General features: G+C 53.6%; 8 protein-coding genes across 8 annotated transcripts; 7 read left to right on the plus strand and 1 right to left on the minus strand.

Moving 5' to 3' along the window:
• Positions 1–599: 599 nt before the first annotated feature.
• On the plus strand, positions 600–3,241 carry CTAM01_02786 (dynamin family protein; the record flags this gene model as incomplete). Its single annotated transcript, XM_060518824.1, has 7 exons — positions 600–713; positions 772–1,026; positions 1,153–1,276; positions 1,329–1,352; positions 1,412–1,484; positions 1,541–2,489; positions 2,546–3,241. The coding sequence occupies 7 exons, from the start codon at positions 600–602 to the stop codon at positions 3,239–3,241; spliced, it is 2,235 nt and encodes a 744-aa protein (XP_060386627.1).
• Positions 3,242–5,087: 1,846 nt separating this feature from the next.
• On the plus strand, positions 5,088–6,698 carry CTAM01_02787 (histidine acid phosphatase; the record flags this gene model as incomplete). The annotated part of the gene is made up of 2 exons (XM_060518825.1): positions 5,088–5,311; positions 5,390–6,698. The coding sequence occupies 2 exons, from the start codon at positions 5,088–5,090 to the stop codon at positions 6,696–6,698; spliced, it is 1,533 nt and encodes a 510-aa protein (XP_060386628.1).
• A 2,278-nt stretch (positions 6,699–8,976) lies between these two features.
• CTAM01_02788 (uncharacterized protein) lies at positions 8,977–9,770 on the plus strand (the record flags this gene model as incomplete). The annotated part of the gene is made up of 2 exons (XM_060518826.1): positions 8,977–9,081; positions 9,165–9,770. The coding sequence occupies 2 exons, from the start codon at positions 8,977–8,979 to the stop codon at positions 9,768–9,770; spliced, it is 711 nt and encodes a 236-aa protein (XP_060386629.1).
• Positions 9,771–11,030: 1,260 nt separating this feature from the next.
• On the plus strand, positions 11,031–12,047 carry CTAM01_02789 (inositol monophosphatase; the record flags this gene model as incomplete). The annotated part of the gene is made up of 2 exons (XM_060518827.1): positions 11,031–11,148; positions 11,275–12,047. The coding sequence occupies 2 exons, from the start codon at positions 11,031–11,033 to the stop codon at positions 12,045–12,047; spliced, it is 891 nt and encodes a 296-aa protein (XP_060386630.1).
• Positions 12,048–13,246: 1,199 nt separating this feature from the next.
• Positions 13,247–14,866, plus strand: CTAM01_02790 (uncharacterized protein; the record flags this gene model as incomplete). Its single annotated transcript, XM_060518828.1, has 4 exons — positions 13,247–13,382; positions 13,454–13,911; positions 13,977–14,111; positions 14,159–14,866. 4 exons carry the CDS (start codon positions 13,247–13,249, stop codon positions 14,864–14,866), a joined length of 1,437 nt encoding a protein of 478 aa, XP_060386631.1.
• A 195-nt stretch (positions 14,867–15,061) lies between these two features.
• CTAM01_02791 (uncharacterized protein) lies at positions 15,062–15,728 on the minus strand (the record flags this gene model as incomplete). Its single annotated transcript, XM_060518829.1, has 2 exons — positions 15,062–15,247; positions 15,330–15,728. The coding sequence occupies 2 exons, from the start codon at positions 15,726–15,728 to the stop codon at positions 15,062–15,064; spliced, it is 585 nt and encodes a 194-aa protein (XP_060386632.1).
• A 1,074-nt stretch (positions 15,729–16,802) lies between these two features.
• Positions 16,803–17,615, plus strand: CTAM01_02792 (uncharacterized protein; the record flags this gene model as incomplete). The annotated part of the gene is made up of 1 exon (XM_060518830.1): positions 16,803–17,615. One exon carries the CDS (start codon positions 16,803–16,805, stop codon positions 17,613–17,615), a length of 813 nt encoding a protein of 270 aa, XP_060386633.1.
• A 665-nt stretch (positions 17,616–18,280) lies between these two features.
• On the plus strand, positions 18,281–19,721 carry CTAM01_02793 (major facilitator superfamily transporter; the record flags this gene model as incomplete). Its single annotated transcript, XM_060518831.1, has 2 exons — positions 18,281–18,776; positions 19,246–19,721. The coding sequence occupies 2 exons, from the start codon at positions 18,281–18,283 to the stop codon at positions 19,719–19,721; spliced, it is 972 nt and encodes a 323-aa protein (XP_060386634.1).
• Positions 19,722–19,773: the final 52 nt, after the last annotated feature.

The following is a 19,773-nucleotide window of genomic DNA, read 5'->3' on the forward strand; positions in this document are numbered from 1 at the left end:
GTTCAATGGAATCAAAGGACCTCATGGCATGGTCCATGACAATGAAAGCAGCCTTTAGCTTGTCGCGTGACTGTGTTCAACTATACTGATTCCTGGTAAGCAGAACATCAATCAAGGACTACACTCACATGTCTAGACTCCATACCCTTGAGCTTCAACCTCAGTGGACCCTCACTCACGTTGACGGAAAGCGTTTGTAGCCGAGTTGCTCCACCGCTAGGAATATTAACCGTATATAGTATCTCTCAGGCAGCCATGTCGGAATACTCTTAGGCGAGCTGAGCAGATACCCGTGGAGCCTAATTGTGGACGGCTTTGCACTTTCACAGTCATTCATAGAGCCTTTATCTCCTGACGCCTGCGTTTGTTCTCAGCCGCTTGAACTATGCCTCAGGCAGTTCCCCCTTGCGAAGCAGCTTGTGGAAGATCTTGGGCGACGCTGGTGGAAGACAAACGCAGCAGGAACATCTTACAAAATCTTTCCTGGTCTCCAAAAACTTCCTCTCCTTCTTCCCCTCATACGACGTCTTCATTCTCAAGCTTCACGGAAAGACTCCTGACATCATCGCTGACCGCCATATTTTTCCCATTCCGACGCCATGGCACCTGCTCATTCCAAGACGCAGGCCACTGGCTTGGGAAACCGAAACCTCTTGGACAAGATCGACAAGTTGAGGGAACTTGGAATTTCCAGGCAGATCGCCCTCCCTCAGGTACCTGATGTTGTGATTCTGATGACGCCTCATGCTGACATATGCCGCACGCCAACAGCTCGTCGTCGTCGGAGACCAGTCCTCTGGAAAGTCCAGCGTTCTCGAGAGTCTCACTGGATACTATTTCCCTCGATCGGTCGGACTCTGCACACGTCATGCTACCGAGATCGTCTGTCGTCGAGAACATACACCCAGCATCGTCGTTACCATCCAGCCTGACGATGCCACCTCGAAGAGAGCCGACCTTGCTAGGTCGTTCCGACGTGAGCTGAAGGACCTCAAGGGCCAGGCGTTTGCGGATGTTCTCCGCGAGGTATGTTGCTTGCCTATCTCATTATTTGCTCTTCAATTCATCTTTGGTCCATTGTGTAGACTTCTTGCGTCGTCTTCTCTCTACAGGCTCCAAGTCATAGCCGAGTTTAGCTGACCGTTACCATAGGCTGCCGGTGTGATGGGTTTGAAGAGTGCCGAGAACTCCGAGGGTGCTGCCTTCAGCAAGGATGTTCTTCGCGTTGAGATTTGCGGCCCCGATGAGGAGCACTTGACAATCATTGACGTTCCTGGTAAGACCAATCAACACTGCTTATGGCGCCCACAGCTAACATGCGTCGCAAGGCATCTTTGAGAATACTCAAGATGGTATGAGATTACCTTTGTTGTCTCTCGCCTTTATTCTTCTTCTCTAATCTCGTACCCAGGCGTTTCGACAGTCAGAGACGTCGCTTTGGTCAAGTCTATGGTGAAAGATTACATCAAGGATTCCAGAACCATGTGAGCCCCCTTCTCGTCTTCCCAGGTCTATATGATTGATAACACGAAACACCTAGCATCCTTGCAGTCATCCCTTGCAACGTGGATGTCGCGACTCAGACTATTCTGACCTACGCCGCTGAAGCTGATCCCGAGGGCAAGCGCACTCTGGGTGTCCTCACCAAGCCTGATCTTGTAAGCGAGAACGCCACCCGAGAAGTAGCGATGGACCTCGTCCGAGGTAAGAGACGAGATATTCAGTTGGGCTACTACGTCGTCAAGAACCGAGGCGCCGACGACGCTTCCTCTAGCAAAGAGGATCGTGATGCAGACGAGAAGACGTTCTTTTCTGAAGAGCCCTGGTCCCGACTCGATAAGTCCCGCTTGGGAATCCCAGCGTTGCGCGTACGGCTGCGTGAACTGCTCATGGACCGGACCAAAAGCGAGTTCCCAAAGGTCAGACGTGAGATCAATGAGCGCCTTGCCGAGGCGAAGATCAAGCTCAAGGACCTCGGACAGCCCCGAAGCACCGCCGATGAGCAGCGAGCCTACCTCGGCAAGATTGTGAGTCGCTTCACCGAGTTGAAGAACTTTGGTCTGGATGCATACTACACTGGCGATCCCGTCTTCGACAAGCGTTCAGAACTCCGCCTCGCCACTCGAATTCGCGAAATGAATACGGCTTTCTCTTCCATGTTCTTCAAGAAAGCGCACACTCGCGATTTCGATGACCTTGTTGAGAAAAATTCGGATGACACGGAAGGCTCTCGGCCCGACGATGATGATGACCATGGCGACTCTCCACTTAAGGACTCTTCAGTGAACGACGAAGATGACAGCAGCGAGGATGAGGATGCTACAAGAGATGATCTCTACAGAATCGCATTTCCAGTGCCATCTGATGAGTACGGTGAACTCGATGCAATTCTGTCGGACCCTTGCAGATGCCCTGCGCCTCTAAAAGACAGCATTCTGAAGCATCTCGAGCAGCTGTATCTTAGATCCCGTGGCTTTGAGATGGGCACTGTGAGTAATCACTGATATCTAGTTGTCCCATGCGTAATAAACTAACAGATCAATAGTTCGGCAGTCACATGTTGCCCACGGCCTTCAAGGAGCAATCCAAGAAATGGGAGTCCATCACCTTGGGGCATGTCAGCAACGCCATTCTCGTCGTTCACCACTTCATCCACGGTCTGGTCAAAGAGTCTTGCAATGATGAGCAGGTCTTTGACGCGCTCTGGTCCTCAATCCTAGAGAATCTGATTGACAAATATAAGGTGGCAATGGATCAGGCGAAGTTGTTGATCCATGTGGAGAGGGAGGGTCGCTCCATCACCTACAATCCGGCCTTTGATAGAGCTCTGAACAAGATCAAGGCTGCCAGATCTGCCAAGAAATTCGAAAATGTCAAAGTCTCTCTGGCGTTCGGATACGAGCCGGTCGATTATATCCGATACGAAGACTTGAAGAAGCAAGTTACCCACGAGAATGGCACCGGTGCGACGAGTTGCGTTATCCATGATGTCTTGCAGAGCTATTACGAGGTTGCGAGTGCCCGCTTCTCGGATATGATCTGTGCTCAGGTCGTCGATTACTTCCTTCTCGGCGCGGAGGACGGCCCTCTCAATGTTCTCTCTGCGAACCGTGTCTTTAAGATGACGGCCGAGCAGTTGGAGATGGTCGCGGGCGAAGACGCTCTGAGCAAGTCTGCTCGTGAGATCTTGAAGAACGACATCATGCTCTTAGAGCAGGGAAGAAAGGTTCTCCGCACTTGAAAGCAGGGTGTTAAGTTGAGTGTGGGGCGGAAGCCGGATTCGTTCTGCTTCCTTAAGAGATTCATCTTCATGTCGGGTAGTTGACTGCTGGGAAGAACCCGTAGGTACTTCTGGTATCGACTGCCATCACAGTAATCTCGGCTTGTCTCTTCTGCTGTCCCTTTACTTTCATGGTTGAGTTTAACCTGAAGCCTACTGTCGTAATGTCTGTCAACTGAACTGATGTCAGGCCTACAGACGAGATCGTATTCCCAATCAGGAAGATAAGTACCGGCGTAAAATGTCAAGACGTTGTGAGCAAATAAGGAAGGCGCTCATGAGACGACGTCTTGAACCCCACCTCAGGCTGATGAGCTGCATTTCATCGTAGCATTGATGCAGTGTATGAGTAAGGATGATTGGATGTCACTGTATCAGGCGGGCTGATCCGTCATCGACTTACTCGTCATACCTGGTGTCGATCAACGAGCTCGCTCTCGTTTCTTGAGAGGTCGGTTGAAACATGTCGAAGTTGGGACAAGCTGCATACGTAGGTAATCAAACATCCCGACGTTGGGCACTTGAAGAATATGGGTCTTGCACGAATCATCCCAGCTTTCAGATTTCACGTGGCCAGCATCGTCGGCATGTGGGTTGCGAACGACACTCTGTCCCGAGCTGTATGGATTGTGCTTTTGCTCTGGGACCGGGTCACTCAATCATATCAGATTATCAATCAGTTGATTCAGACCGAGGCTCCCGGCGAATCTGTGCCTCCTATGTTCTCATAGAGGCTCGGTCCCTGATCTTAGCTGTGAGTTAACCTTACTGGGAATAGACAAGTCAACCTGGAAGGTCGTAACACCGAGTCAATACAAAACACGTATTATTCATTCAACCACCATTTCATCCACCTCTTTCGGCCCCTCTAGCTCGGGGTGGCCCCTCTCTCCCTGCCGATAAGATGCGGCGAGTAAGACAACCTGAAAGCCTTCAAGGAAAGGGAAGGGATCCGCCGTGCGGTATTTTGGGGGTGGAGCTGGCAGGGAAGAGAAGCTCGACAAGGAGGAGATCAAAAAAAGCTTATGGAAGCTTGTTCCAATTCCAACGTCGCAACGACCCACGTGACTGCGCTACGATCCTGTGAGCCAGTGACAGGAGGGCCAAGAGGGGCAGTGGCACCGCTGTGGTCCGCTCCACGTTTGGGGCTAATGTCCGCCCGACATGCCGCACCCGAGAGGAGCACGCCGTGGCCCCGACTGGGCAGTGTTGAAACGTCCTCTCTTCGCTTAAGCCAGCACCAGCAAACGCAATCCCGTACCTTATTCCTCACGCTTTTACGCATACAACGTGGGCACCGGAGAAACGCCCAGCCAGTTCAGCCAGCTGTAGTACTCCGTACTCCACCCGCAGACATACCGCAGACATAAAGAAGAGGTCCAGTCTGATATACCAAGGTTCCCACGGACCATTTCCCCTGAAAGAAAACCAGGAGCGGACATCTGCCGTTGTTTCCAAACTACCTTCTTGCATACAACGGGACCAGTCAACCAGGCCACACGAGACGAAAGCACATCCCTTTCGACAGCTCCTCATTTACCCGTACCTTGCAGATACCTCACATCGACATCACATCTCCATACCACTCACCTAGACCAGCCCCCTGGAACCTGGGAAAGAGGGGGGGAGGAACAAGGGTGTGTAGTGCTGCAGCGGGCGGACCCTTTTCGCCGTTACATACGCAAGCACGCAGGCTCACTCATTGACCCGCGGAACCACTTGGCGGACCTTGGATCCCTTTTCTTCAGTCTTTTGTCTCCTGCCAGGCTAGGCTGGTCTACCTGTCTTCCGCCGCGCAACTGCCGCGATGAGTCGACTCGCCGACGTCGCTACGTCGGCCTACGAGTCCGTGAGGGGCCTGCTGATGGGCAAGGCATATAAATACAACGCCATCCCTGACGAGGAGGGGGAAAGGGATGAAGGCGATGAGTATCGTGAGAGCCACGCTCCAGACCCAAAACGTCGACTTTGCTACCTCACAATCGCCGCCATGGCTTTTGCTATCTTCCTCTCATTGGCCTTGGGCTTCAGGTAGGTTTTGTCTGATCTAAACGATTCACATGGATCCGCCGCATATCAAAGACTTCCCGAAACTGACACCACAAACAGTCTCGTCAGCGGCCAGGCACCGCGCAACGGGCTCGAGTCCATCTCGCAGTTTTGGGGCCAGTACTCGCCCTTCTTCCCCGTGCCGTCCGACATCGACACCGCCACCCCGCAGGGCTGCGAGGTCACCTTCGCGCAGGTCCTCTCCCGCCACGGCGCCCGGGACCCCACCGCCGGCAAGACGGCCACCTACAAGGCGCTCGTCGACCGCATCCACGCCAACGTCACAAACTACGGCAAGGGCTTCGAGTTCATCAAGACGTACCAGTACACCCTCGGCGCCGACGAGCTCACCCCCTTTGGCCAGCGCGAGCTCGTCGACTCGGGCGAGGCGTTTTACAAGCGCTACCAGCCCCTCGCGGCCGCCAACGACATCTTCATCCGCGCCTCGGGCCAGAACCGCGTCGTCGAGTCCGGGCTGAACTGGACCGAGGGCTTCTTCGGCGCCAAGCTCGCCGACGGTCACAGCGGTCCGGACGGCGGCATCGTCAGCCTCATCACAATCATCCCCGAGGAGAAGGGCGTCAACAACACCCTGGACCACGGCCTCTGCACCGCCTTCGAGGACGGCGCCTTCTCTAAGGTCGGCGACGAGGCGCAGGTGCCCTGGCGCGAGGCCTTTACGCCGGCCATCACGGCCCGCCTCAACGAGAATCTGCCTGGCGCGAACCTCACGGCCGAGGACACCATCGCCTTCATGCAGCTGTGTCCCTTCAACACCGTCGTCAACGGCACGCAGTCGCCGTTCTGCGACCTCTTCACGTTGGAAGAGTGGAAGGACCTGGAATACTACGAGACGCTGGGCAAATACTACGGCTTCAACGCGGGCAACCCCCTCGGCCCGACCCAGGGCGTCGGCTTCACCAACGAGCTCCTCGCGCGGCTGACGGGCCAGCCTGTAGTGGACCGCACGTCGACCAACGCGACGCTGGACGCCGACCCGGCCACGTTCCCGCTCGACAAGAAGCTGTACGCGGACTTCAGCCACGACAACGACATGATGGCGATTTACGGCGCGCTGGGCCTGTACAACGAGACGGCGGCGCTGTCCAAGACGAACCGGACGTCAGTGGCGGAGACCAAGGGGTTCACGGCCAGTTGGACGGTGCCGTTCGCCGCGCGCATGTATGTAGAGAAGATGAAGTGCGGTGGAGGTTCGGACGAGGAGTTGGTCCGGATTCTGGTGAATGATCGCGTGGTTCCGCTCGTCGGGTGCGGCGCGGACGGGCTTGGGCGGTGCAAGCTCGGGGCGTTTGTGGATAGTATGGGGTTTGCCAAGAGCGGAGGGCTCTGGGACCAGTGTTTTGTGTGATTTTGTTTGATTTAATACCCAGGAGTGTAAGGTACCTTAGACGAAGGTAGACTTTGCATTGCGTTACAGTACGGAGTAGTAGATGGCGGATGAATTCTACAAGGAACGCATTTCTTAGTTCACTTTGAAGGTCACGACCTCTTGCTACCAAGGTAGATTGAGGGTTGTCAAAAAAGCTTGGGATCAAAACGTGCCGAGTGTCAGTGTCAAGTCAAGTGTCGGGCTTAGGGTGGTGGCACCAAAGTTTCAGTTGACAGGGGCGCCTCAGGGTCCCGGCCCCCGGGTCCGGGTCCGGGCCTGGCAGATGGTGCGGCGGGAACGTTCGTGGTCTTTGGGTACGTGAGAGCTCGCGCCATCTGGTGGTAAAGTCGCTATCGCAGTAGAATGTCCCATCCTCTTCATCCGTACGGAAGACTGAAAATGCAAAAACTAAAGCAAAACGAGGAAGACTTCCTGTCGAGAGGGTCTTGTACAGCCTTAGCTAAAAGGTACCCGCCTGGCTCATCCGTCCACGTTGCAGCATCGCCCTACAAGAGCCAGACAGTACCCTTTTGCCTGGATAAAGGCAAAATTACAGTAGGTGGCATCTGCGATAAGGACTCGGCCGGAGAGATATTTTGCTGTCTCAGCTACCTAGATGCAAGGGGGTAGTGGTCGCGTCCAGATACAGCCTGCGCTATGAATAGCGCTGGGGGTCGCACGAATGCCACGTTTGGATCTCGAATTTGGCGCCAGCAAGGAAAAAGCAGGGGTTTTTCTATATCCGCAAAGCTGGTTTCGTTCCCGGCAGCTCTCCAAAGGAACGTCATTGGACCCTCGCCTGTGGTTCAATGGCATGCCGCACCTCCAACTCCTGCGTTCAGCAGCAGGTCCGTAAATTTGAGGTCTCCGACTACTGCTGTTTATATGTGTAAGGTATGCATGGGTCAGACGTCGACTCGCGGGCCCTCAAGTTGCCTTTGTTGGAAAAAGGTCCCTGCGAAGTGTGTTGAATGGGATGAGTGCACGCATCCTGGCACTCAGCCCGCGCCCAGTCTCTCCTTGCGTTGCCCTGTCTAAGAAACGAACCTCGAGGTAACCAAGTTGGAGGAATCAAGGTATAGATGATTGGGCAGCAACAGCAGCCCTCGAATGGCCTTAGGTAATCTACCTGAAGAGGGCCCCAAGCTGCCGGGTTTTCTTAGATTTGCGAGCAGCAAGGTAAAGTGGAGGATGAGCTAGAGATTGCCCTGATCATTGGAGATGGAGATGGAGAGGGAAGAATGGAGACTGCGGTGCGGGTGCGGGCGGGACGCTGACGGAGCCCGCGGAGCTAAATAGGATTGGGGGCCGTAGGTACCGCGTGAGGGCCGCTTTCATTGGCAGGTGTACCATTGGAAGCTGCAACCAAGAGCAAGTTGGGTGCACCTTCTTCATCCTTGTGCGCCAACTTTGTTGCATTTTCGTACGGAAAACGGAGTACCTAAGATACACTAAGGTAGGTAGGTAGCTGCCTTGCATTTGTCCTGCCCCAATCCTCCACCAAGGAAACAAGCCGCTCTGCCGAATTAGCTCAGGCAAGGTTGACCATTGTTGTAGTTGGTCATTCTTGCCAGGCTACCGAGTACCTTGGAGTATCCGTACGCTACCTTACCTTCAGGTAAAGCTGAAAGCTTGGGGGCTACCTACTGCTTTGCTGACCTCACCTGCCTGGTCTTGCGCGACACCTGCACCTGCACCACCACCGGACCACACTGCGCACGCTGCCTCATCAAACAAGGTTTCGCCGGGCCTGGTTTGTCTGCTTTCCTCTCAATCCACCTTCACCTCACCTCATCTCATCATACTTTTGCTGCGAAGGTTACCGGAACTTTCCACTCTACCGTCTCTTTCACTCTCTTCCCCCTCTCTACTCGCCCTGTATCGTCCGCCTTCTACCCATCCTCTCCCGGACCGGGCTCTCACTCAGCAAAGTACCCGATCTACGTCTTTGTTTCCCAACGGGCGTCCGTATCCGTGTCGCACACACAGCCCAGAACCAAAGCTTCCCGCGACCAAACGAACAGGCGGCTCAGCGAAACACACCAATCACCAACACCACCACTGCTAACGGTTGGCCCATCTCACACGTCAGCCTTCCCATGAGCCGGACCTCCATCATTCGTCGCACGCCTTCAACCAACATCACCTACTCCTCCATTGCCGTTGCTGAATCGACGTCTTGCTGGTGAGAAACGCTGCAGTTTCCCCCGCAACGCCAAGCGCACTTTCCTTGCATCGTCGCAATTGAATCGCAACCATGGTGTCAGCCGCTGGAGGTATCGTCATCGCCATCCTGGTCCTCGCCATTGTTGGCGGTGCCGGCTGGGTCATCTTCACCCAACTGCGCGCCCGGAGACTAGGTGTACGTAACAAGGCTCTCCCATTCCCTAGCATCCTATTCCCATCATGCTCTGTCTCGCGACTAACCTGCGTTGCACAAAATAGCTTCCACCCCCATCCCTCTCTTCCTACATACCTTTCCGAAAATCCGATCCGCCGCCGTCATACGGACCCCCGCGCCCTGCGCCGAGCGGCATCGCCGGCTGGATCAACGACAAGATCACCTCCTTCAAGAACCGCAACAACCGCTCTGCCGCCGGAGCCTACGAGCAACCCTCGGGCGGTGCGGGTGCACCGCGCCGGGGCTTCGGACCGCTCGATCCGGATGAGGCGTGGGATGCGCGCGTGGGCCATGAGGCCGAGACCTACGGTCCTTATGGAAACTACGAGGAGCAGGAGCTGGGGTACCGCGGCGGCGGCCACAACGACAACAGCTACAGCATGAACCTTGCATCGACTCCCAACCCCCACGATGAGCCGGCGCGGGGCCGCAGCCTCAGCCGGGATGACGACGGCGGTCTAGGTGTCCACAAGGCTGGCGGCAGGAATCCGTTCGAGGACGACGCTGAACCGAGCAACATCAGCTTGCGCGGCGTCAGCCCCCGGCCGATTGTCGATACGGGTGCGCCGCAACAGCAGCAGCAACAACAGAAAAAGGACAGCGGCGAGAGCCCGACAGAACGGAGGTCGATCTTCCGGGAGAACGTATGATACGGTAGCGCAGGCTCGAAAACCCGATTGTAAAATTTCCCGTCAATGAGACCGCAAAGCACAAAGATGAGAAACTAGACAAGAGTTTTTAAAGAAGCAGCGGAAGGAAGTTGAAGATGAAATTGAAGAGGGCAAATTGTCTGTTTTCTTCGGGAGGGCAACGCGTAACGAGCATCCGTACGGAAAGCGGGCCAGGAAAGTGGGAGGAACTGGGTCTCCGGGACATGTCACGATTGGGAAATGGGCAAGATATGGTTGTCTTGTGAGAATTCAAAGGCGTTTGGGCTCTGCTTTATAACCTCTATTATCCATGTTTTCTCGCCTGATTCCATCTTTTTTGACGCGGTAGAATATATGAACAGGTTGAACCGCCAGAAAAAACCCTCCCAATGTGTACTACTAACCTTTGGGGGAAGAAAAAAGTTAGCATGCCCGTTTCCCGGTATCCCGCCGGAGCCGTCGGCCAAGAAATTTGATGGAAAAACCTCCGGGGGAAATGATGAGTCGACCGGGTCTCCACCAGTGGATTAGGTGACGACTTTACGAGACATGACCGATACTGAGAAATCCCTCATATATGGTAAGGTCAGGTAAGGCGTGGATGGCCTACGCGTATTATGTCGGCCGTTCATCTAATGGGAGCCCCCCGGCCGCATACTCCGTCGACGAAGCGCCATTGTCCCCCGCTGCGGTACATCCGCTCCTCGCTTACCGGCGCAGTGTCCCGCCGAGAAAGCCCGGTCGGTGGGAGACCGCCTTCCGAGCTCTATGGGAGCCGGAGTGGGTCGGGAATATCGGTGACCACTCAGCTCAGGTGATATAAGGTATTTTGGTACCGTACGGAGTACCTGGGCGCGCTCCAATCGCGCCGAGCTGAAGAACACATGGGAGTGGGCAGAGGGTGAGATCCGCCCGCTCTCCCCACAGTTGAACCGTTGGAACTTGGACCAACTTTTTGTGACCTCATTCCTGTATTTCCCCTCCAAACCACCCCGCCATCCATTCCGATTTCCCCCCTCCTCCCATCTTCTGCCCCTCCAAAAAAAAAAAAGATCTCCCCATTTGGAGCTTGCTAAAACATTGATCGACCACCTCCATCTTGTAAAGCATTCCTTTTCAAAGTAAACAAGACGTCTACAAAGTTTCCAATTGATTCAGTCCTCGATTGGATTTCTTCATACGTCCCGATTGCTCTTCACTAGGCGATTATAGCTCGCTAGCTGTACAGATCCATAAAGTCACCACCAACGACAGAACACGATGGCGGACCTCAACCTCCAAGAAATCCACGACACCCTCCTCGAGATCGCGACCGAGGCGGGCAAGATGATCATGTCCGCGAACCCGGCCTCGATTGACCAGGACACCAAGCTCAACTGTATGCAGTCCCTCATCCTACCCCTTCACCCCTACATCCATTGAAACGCGCCCTCCCCCCTACCCTCAACACTCTCAAACAAGCCGCAAGATCCGGACTAACTTCTTCCGCCACCTCTCAAAACAGCCGTCGACATCGTAACCGAAACAGACCAAGCCGTCGAGAAAATGGTCTCCACCCGCCTCTCCCAACGCTACCCCACCATCGCCTTCATGGGCGAAGAAACCTACACAAAAGGAACCCGCCTCGGCCCCGAACCTACCTTCGTCGTCGACCCCATCGACGGCACCACAAACTTTGTCCACTCTTTTCCCGACGCCTGCATCTCGTTAGGTCTAGCCGTGGACCACGTCCCCGTCGTGGGCGTCATCTACAACCCCTTCCAGGACCTCCTGTTCACGGGCCTCAAGGGTAAGGGGAGCTACATGCGCCGCGCCGGTGGTCCGGCACAGAAACTGCCCCTCGCCAAGAACCCTATCCCCCTGAAAGGCCTGGACTCGGCGCTGCTGGCGTGCGAGTGGGGATCTACCCGCGACGGACCCAACTTCGACCTGAAGGCCGAGACGTTCAAGAAGTTGGCGGCGACGAAGGAGACGGGCGGTGCGATGGTGCATAGCATGCGCGCCCTCGGCTCCGCGGCGCTGAATCTTGCTGCCGTGGCGGCGGGACAGCTGGATGCGTATTGGGAGGGCGGGTGCTGGGCGTGGGACGTGTGTGCGGGTTGGTGTATCCTGACCGAGGCGGGAGGCATCATGGCGGGCGGGAATCCGGGGGTGTGGGAGCCTGCTGTTGATGAGAGGGTGTATCTTGCTGTGCGGGGAGCTCCGGGGGGACAGAAGGAGCTTGTGGAGGAGTTTTGGGGGGTGATGGGAGATAAGAAGTTGGATTACTCTGTTTGAGAGGTGGGAGATGGTAGGGGAGTTTGATAATAGATGAAGGAATGAATGAACGTGAATGAGGTTTGGATAAGGTACCTAGATGAGGAGGAAACAGGCCATAGATTTGATGGGTAGATCTACAATATAGACCATGTCTTGGAGTCTCAAATACCAAACGTCTATTATCCACTCACATCACCTGACTGTAATTCCAATATAAGATACCGTATTACCATGCTAGCATCCAAGCAAAGTAAGTTTATTAGTCCACAACTAGTAGAAAGAGTTCACCCCCCCGGTGGCGATTGGGGGCTACATCTCTTGGTGCTCATTCCGGGACTCGAACTCGATCGCTAAGCCTGTCGTCGAGTAGGCTGGTTAGCGTTTAAGATTGTCGACCATAAACCACTCCACCACCCAGCCAGTTTGACCTGACCCGTCGACCTAGACGGGCGCCTGCTGGCTGGTGACGGGAATGGATTTGAGGGGGGGTATATACCCTTTCAGCCTCGTGACGGGCGGTGAGATGGTGTGTCACGTGTAGAAGACACCTTGTGGTTGATGAGGATAGGAGGGGGAAGGTACGGTTGGGGGAAGGTCCCGTCAATGCCTTAGGCGAGGAAGGCGTAAGGTAGGCGAGCCATGAATGGGTGAAAGGTACGTACGGTAGACGACACACGTTTGTTTCGTCTGGCCTTATTCATGTGTAACTACCTTGATTGACTTTGCCTCACTCCCACCTGGATGAGAAAAAAACGGCGATGAGGCTTGGTGGCTGTGATGAAGTAGATGAAGTCCGCACCGTTTCCCCATATCTACTTGGCAAACTTGGTGTGGGTGTTCGTCCGAAGGCGTTTTCCAACTCACATTAACCAGGAAGTGTTGCCACACGAACGATTTCAAAGATGTTGCATTATTTTCCATCTTCACACCATTGAACATATGTAATGTAAGACGTACCATTTCTCTTTTACTAAGAAGTCCTATCCGGACCCGGCCCAAAGCCGGCAACCCAACAGCTCCTTAGCGCCACGTGGGGGGGCCGTAACCAAACGCCGTTAGTGGTCAACGCTGGATGCGAACCCCCGAACACAAAAGGCCCAACAACCCCCGTTGCAGCGCTGAAGACTACGCCCTCCATTATCGTGGACCGAGGCCAGCATATTTGTGACTGCGGCGATTGGTGTCCACACAATGTCTGGCTACGGAACTGACCAGATATGAAGACCAAACAACATACAGTCTGCGATGAGTGCAGAAGACGAAAACTTGGCGTAAGAGCCCCGCAAAAGTATGATGACGACCTGACTGACGCTCTGCTTGGCAGTGCGACGGAAAGCAGCCATGCTGCTCTCAGTGTGTCTTCTCTGGCCTCAGTTGCCCAGGGTACAAGAAACACATTGTATTTCGTCAACCCTCATCACCAGGCTCGGTCGCTTCCGGTCAGCGGAAGAAGCGGACACGTCAAAGCAGGACACCCAATCCCGCAAGTCAGAGGCCGAAACCTCCGACTCGGGCCTTGACTTGGCCACTCAGCGACGTACTCTCAATGTGCATACAAAACTTTGTCCCTGCCGACGAGTTAGGTTCGATGTCCAGCACTTCAAAGCCTTCGCAGTCTCGAATATGCGGAGCATGGGTGGAAGTTCTGCCGGGAATCGTCGGGGCAGATGGGAGGCATGACGGACCTTTATCCTCCGCCATCAAAGCTCTGGGAATCTCACTGATGGCCAGAGGCCCCAAGGGGCGGGCTCCTGTCCACGAAGCCATTGAAGCGCACTCCTCGGCGCTCAAGGCTGTAGGGTGCCTCATTCCACGCGCCAATGATGATCCGAACAACTATACCGAGATATCTGCAGCCATTATGTGCTTGTTCCTGTCAGAGGTAGGAGATTCTTCTTCTCTATTCGGTCTCTTGTGGGTACGTTTACTCACACAAGACTGTCCCAGAAATTCTTTCCCACATCAAGCTCTGCAGCGACAGTCCACGCAAGGGGCATCGGTGAGCTAATTCAACTCCGCCCGCCGCAATTCTACGCATCTGGAACACCCCACAAACTCTTCGTTGGCTTCAGACCAATTCTAGTATGACAGCCTGCATTCGTCACCTTACCTGTGCTGATATATCCCAGATTCTCCATGCGTTTGAAACTCGGAAATCGACCTTTCTCGGGGCGCCTGAGTGGAAAGAAGAGCCGTTTAGGCGTGTAGTCGAAGACCCGCTCCAATCTCTCTTGAGTGAGGCCTGCGCCATACCCGCTATTTTCGAAATGCTTGATCACTGTAACGACGATAGTGAACCTGCCGCCCGCGAAGCCGTGATCCAGTTTGTGGACGTTATCAACCGCCTGGACTTTTGGCACAGATCAGCAAACATGATGACTATGAGAGGCTTTACATATTTACAAAAGGTCTCGCCAGCCGATACCACCAGCCTCGATTTCCCAAATATCACCGTGGCTAACTCATTGAGTCACTACTGGGCGTTCTGGATCATTTGCGTCACCCAGATCCAACGATTAACAGCACACCATCCAAACATCTCACAAGATTGTCTTCTGAAAGTCGGAGAATACCCCGCAAGCGAAGCGGCGACCCAAAAGGTTCTCCAGCTCGCAACTTATATCCTTGAGAGTACAGGCTATTTGATGCAGGAGGACATGAAACTCTATGGCACAGCATCTGCGTTCTTTCCTTTGCATATTGCGAGGGGTGCGCTGGAAATGTTTGGAGGCGATGATGAGGCCATTTGTGAACAGTTGGCAAGCAATGCTGAGATTATACGCCAACAAGGATATGAGGATGTCTTATTGCATAGGCGGACAGTGCTTCTTGGTTGACATTTGGTCTACAGTAGACCTCATCAGCTTATGTTATGGCAGACGTAATTGTGGTTGCATAGCAAGGACGACAATGGCAGCACAGCACGGACGACGACGGCAACGACCAGAGTAACGGTCCAAGTGATATCCAATGATAGGAATGAACAACGCGCTGCTCGCCCTACCAGAAATATCTGGCCTAATGACAAAGCGCTATGCAATATCTTTGCTCTTCACCACAGTACCGAATGCATCCGCAATTTCAGCCAACGCGATCTTTGTCAAATTCTCAGCATTTGCTCCGGGGATATCGCGGTCACCGACGGCGTCTTCCACAACGATCACGTCCCACCCCTTTTCACTCGCCTGTCGAGCAGTAGTCGAGACACAAACGTGCGCCTGCCGAAGGAAAAAAAAGTTAGTCTCTAGTAACACTCTCTTCCACCAAGCGCCTTTCTCGTCCAATAACAAATCATCGTACCATGTATCCGGTCAAAACCACCTTGTTCCTTCCGGTAGCCTTTAGCAACTCTTCCAGGTTCGTACCCGTGAAGGAGCCCGGAAAATTCTTGGCGACCACGCTTTCCCCCTCGAGTGGCTTCAGCTCTGAGAATTCCTCGGCGAGCTCGGTGCCGGGGGTAAAGAGGGGGGCACTGGCCGGCACTTCGTGGACGACGTGGATGACGGGAGCCCTTGCGGCGCGGTATTTCTCAAGCAGAGAAGCGATCTTGGTTCGGGATGCTTCGACGTTTGAGACTGCTAGCTTGCCGGTTGCGTACTCGTTCTGAGCGTCGATGATGACCAGGATGCTGTCGCTCGTGGAGGTTGTAGACGCTGGCACGCCGAGCATGGAACGCATCGATACTGCTGCAGACGCCATGGTGATTATCTTGTTTGCCGCGGAACTCCGGAAAGAAATCTGAAGAAGGTGCTGTGCGAGTGATGATTTGAGCGGATGATGTTGCTAATCGTCTGGCGACTTGTATTATCGCTGGCTTCTGGGTCATATATTCGTACAGAAAGGTTCCGGGCTTTCGGTGTCTTAGTGTACAAGGGGTCTCTAGTGGATGCCGCTAGGCCAAATAAGGTATCATAATCCGCCAAGACAAGAGATCCCCAGATGATGGAGAACGATCGAGGGGCCTCGAACAGATGAGGAATGACCAATCGGAAGCCACCAAAGTCTGCAATGACGCCGGATTAGACATGTCTTGGCGAATTATGAATCCTATTCTGGTCAAGCGTAGAGGTGTTATGGAGGAACGCCTCGTTTACCGCTACTCGTCCTGCAACTACGATGACAGTCAAGCTCGTGACTCAATGTCGGCCCATCCGCAATCATTGATTATTGTTTCTAAGCTTGATCATCTCCAGGCTTCTAAAACTGACAAATCCTTCCTGCTGATTAGTGATGGAATGTGACCAAGATTCCCAGTTGATGCTACAACAAACAGACATTCCAAATAGTTCGGCATCAAATTCAAGTATTCCGCCTTTTTGAAGTTTCTCCCTACGTATCTCAAGATGACCTCATTTTAATGAATGGCAATTGACTATAGCGTTGTTGTTATTGTCAAGCCCACAGGCCAACCCATGTCAAAAGTGCTATCTACATGTACCTCTGAAGGGACTACCTTACCAATCATTGTATGCATTTAGGTTGGTAATCGGCGTCTTACATGGATTTGTCAAAACGTCCACTGCTGAATCGTGTTTGCCAGTTGTAAGTCTTGGGTTGGTCAGACGTGAGAAAGCCTTCTTCCCAATCCCCGAAAGGCATCGGAACTTATACAGCATATAGCCTTCCACATATAAGGAAGACTTTGAAACACTTATTCCAACGAAGATGAACGACACCGACACTACGCAATAGCTTCTACCTTCAGTCGCATCATCTACCAACAGCCCCTCTCGAGACGTTACAACGACCGAGATTTCCATCAAACCTTCGACAATGTCTTCCAGAACCAACTTCAAGCCCAGAGTGAGCATCACTCACATTGGAACTGCGACGGCCATCCTTGATATCGATGGCGTGCGCTTCTTGACCGACCCTTTCTTTTCTCCAGCAGGCACCACCTGGGACGTGGGTATCACTATCCTCCAGAACACGGAAGATCCTGCCCTCAAGCTCGATCAGCTTCCTCCCATCGACGCAGTGTTGTTGAGCCATGAAGACCACCCCGACAATCTCGACGAGCTGGGCCGCCGGCTCCTCGACGGCCGGCACGTCTTCACAACCGTGGACGGAGCCAAGAACCTCGCTCCTCGCCCGGCGGTCGTCGGCATGGAGCCATGGACAACCGTGGAGAGACGTATCGGCGGAAAGGTCTTCCGCATCACGGCCACCCCGTGCCAGCACCTACCTGGCGGTGAATGCATTGGATTCTTGCTGTCGTCGGACGACTTTGGGCTTGGACCGAACAAGCTGCCGAACGCCATCTATTTCACGGGCGACACGGTGTACATGGACGAGTTGACTACGATTGCCGACAAGTTTCACGTTCCCATTGCCATGATGAATCTCGGTTCCGCCCACGTGCAGTTTCCGGACAGGGACGCGCCGCTGCAAATCACCATGGACGGCAAGCAGGCGGCTCGTCTTTTCCGAGAGATCAAGGCAGACCATTTAGTGCCCATGCATTACGACAAGTCGTGGGGTCATTTCACGCAGTTTGAGGAGGGACTAGCGAAGGATTTCAAAGATGAGGGTGTTGATGACAAGGTCAGGTGGTTGAAGCCAGGAGTTGCAGTTGAAGTTATCTGACTAGCAACAACGAGTCCCTTCATGTAGTAGCATATTCTGGATAGCTTATAAACTTTCTATCAATGGAAATGGTCGAACAGAACCTGCAACAAGAATTTGGTCATCTCTCGGTCTCGACAGATGTTGACGATGCTGTGAGTTCGAAACGCCGGTATACATCATGAGGCAAAAACGCCAGTAATTTAGAAAAGAAAAAGACGGACTGTAGTGATCAATTTGAGTCTGTCACCGTATCTTCCACTCGCCGACATGCTCATGTTCCGGACTCAATTCTGGCTTGTACATAGAAGTTCCTTGATCCTACTGACCACCGCATGGAACATAATGCAGTCCGTCTTTACTCATCGCCAAAACTTTCACTCAGGAGCACCGTTCATCGGCACGAATTTCAATTCTAACCTTCCCGTCTAGGTCATTCGCACAATCTTGGGAAACCGTGTTGGTTGTTAAGTGCTATGGAGCATGGATACCATAGATCGCATACACGAATCGGGTCAACAAAGTCCGGTTTATGAACTCAACCTACACGAGACAGCCACGGATCCTGCTTTGGGGGCTACTCCCTATGCCACCAACACCAACAAGACACCGCCGTTCAACCGGTGTGTACCCAACCTCGATCGAGCTCCCGAATTGAATTTGAAGTGAAATGGGACAGTGGAGAAATGCAGGGCCCTCGCTCATGGCCTACATGGTACAAGGCCTTTACCGTCACTACGGTTAGCCTCGATGCCACCGTAGTCAGCCTGTTCAGCACTCTTTATACCTCTGGGATCCCCGGGCTGCAAGCAGAATTTCACGTCTCCAAGCTTGTCGCACTCCTAGGTCTCACCACATACCTGCTCGGAATGGCTGCCGGAAGCCTGGTCGTCGCGCCCATGAGCGAATCACTCGGCCGGCGACCGCTCTACATCGCATCCATGGCAGCGTTTCAGGCACTCGTCTTGCCGAGCGCCCTGGCTGAGAGCATCGCGACCATTATCGCCACTCGGTTTTTCGGAGGGTTCTTTGACAGCACCATGATGTCGAACTCGCCCGCCACCGTCAACGACATCGTTTCAGACAAGCACCGCGCACTTGCTTCAGGGTTTTGGTCCATAGGCCCGGCGAACGGTCCCGTCTACGGGCCATTGATCGGTGGTTTCGTCTATCAACATAAGGGTTGGAGATGGACGCATTTGGATCGTCTTGATCATTGGAAGTGTGGCCTTTGTCTTTTTAGACTCTTTGAAGAGACTTACGCTTCCGTGTTGCTGAAGAGACGAGCCGCCGAAAAGTCTTAGGCAACCGGAGACGATAGGTGGTGGACACGCTACGATCATGGGCAAGGGCTCTGGCCATTGCTGAAGATCAATTCATACCGCCCACTCAAGATGATGTGCACCGAGCCGATCTGGTAAGTCGACCTATACCGACTTCTCAGCGATTGAGAAATTTCATTTACGTCTTGATTGGCTTACTGTCAATAGCATGTTTTGGAACACATACATCGGCATTGTTTACGCGACTCTCTATCTCTGCTTCGTCGCTTATCCGATTGCATTTCAGCAGGAACGAGGCTAGGCGCTAGGGATCGGCGGACTGGCGTTTCTGGGGATTGGATGTGGCACTCTCATTCCCATTGCGGCAGAGCCTCTTCTTCGCCGCATCGTCAACCTTCATCCGAAAAACCCGGCCACGGGCAATGTCAAGCCCGAAGCCAGAGTCAGCATCGTATGCATAAGTGCCGTCCTGCTAGCAGTTGGCCAATTATGGTTCGCCTGGACATGCCGACCTGGAACACACTGGATCGTTCCCATTCTTGCTGGTGTTTCATACGGTGCCGGAAACGCTTGCACTTTCATCTACGCAGACAATTACATGGCTCAGTCCTATGGCATCTACGGAGCATCAGCGTTAGCAGGGAACATGGTGCTCAGAAGTATAATGGGCGCGTGTCTGCCGCTTGCTGGGCCATCAATGTACGGGACGCTGGGATTGAGTTGGGCTGGGACATTGCTGGGTCTTGTTGAAATGGTATGCGTCTCTGTTCCGGCAGCCTTCTACTTTGATGGCTATAAGATCCGCCAGGGGAGTTCTATGATGCAAGAGATTACTAAGCTTTAGACAACTTGAGATTGTACAATAACTCAGGAAACAAAGTAGATCTTAACGCAGT

This window comes from Colletotrichum tamarilloi (assembly GCF_030869305.1).
Source record: "Colletotrichum tamarilloi strain Tom-12 chromosome Unknown Scaffold_6.1, whole genome shotgun sequence".
Classification (NCBI taxonomy): Eukaryota; Fungi; Ascomycota; class Sordariomycetes; order Glomerellales; family Glomerellaceae; genus Colletotrichum; species Colletotrichum tamarilloi.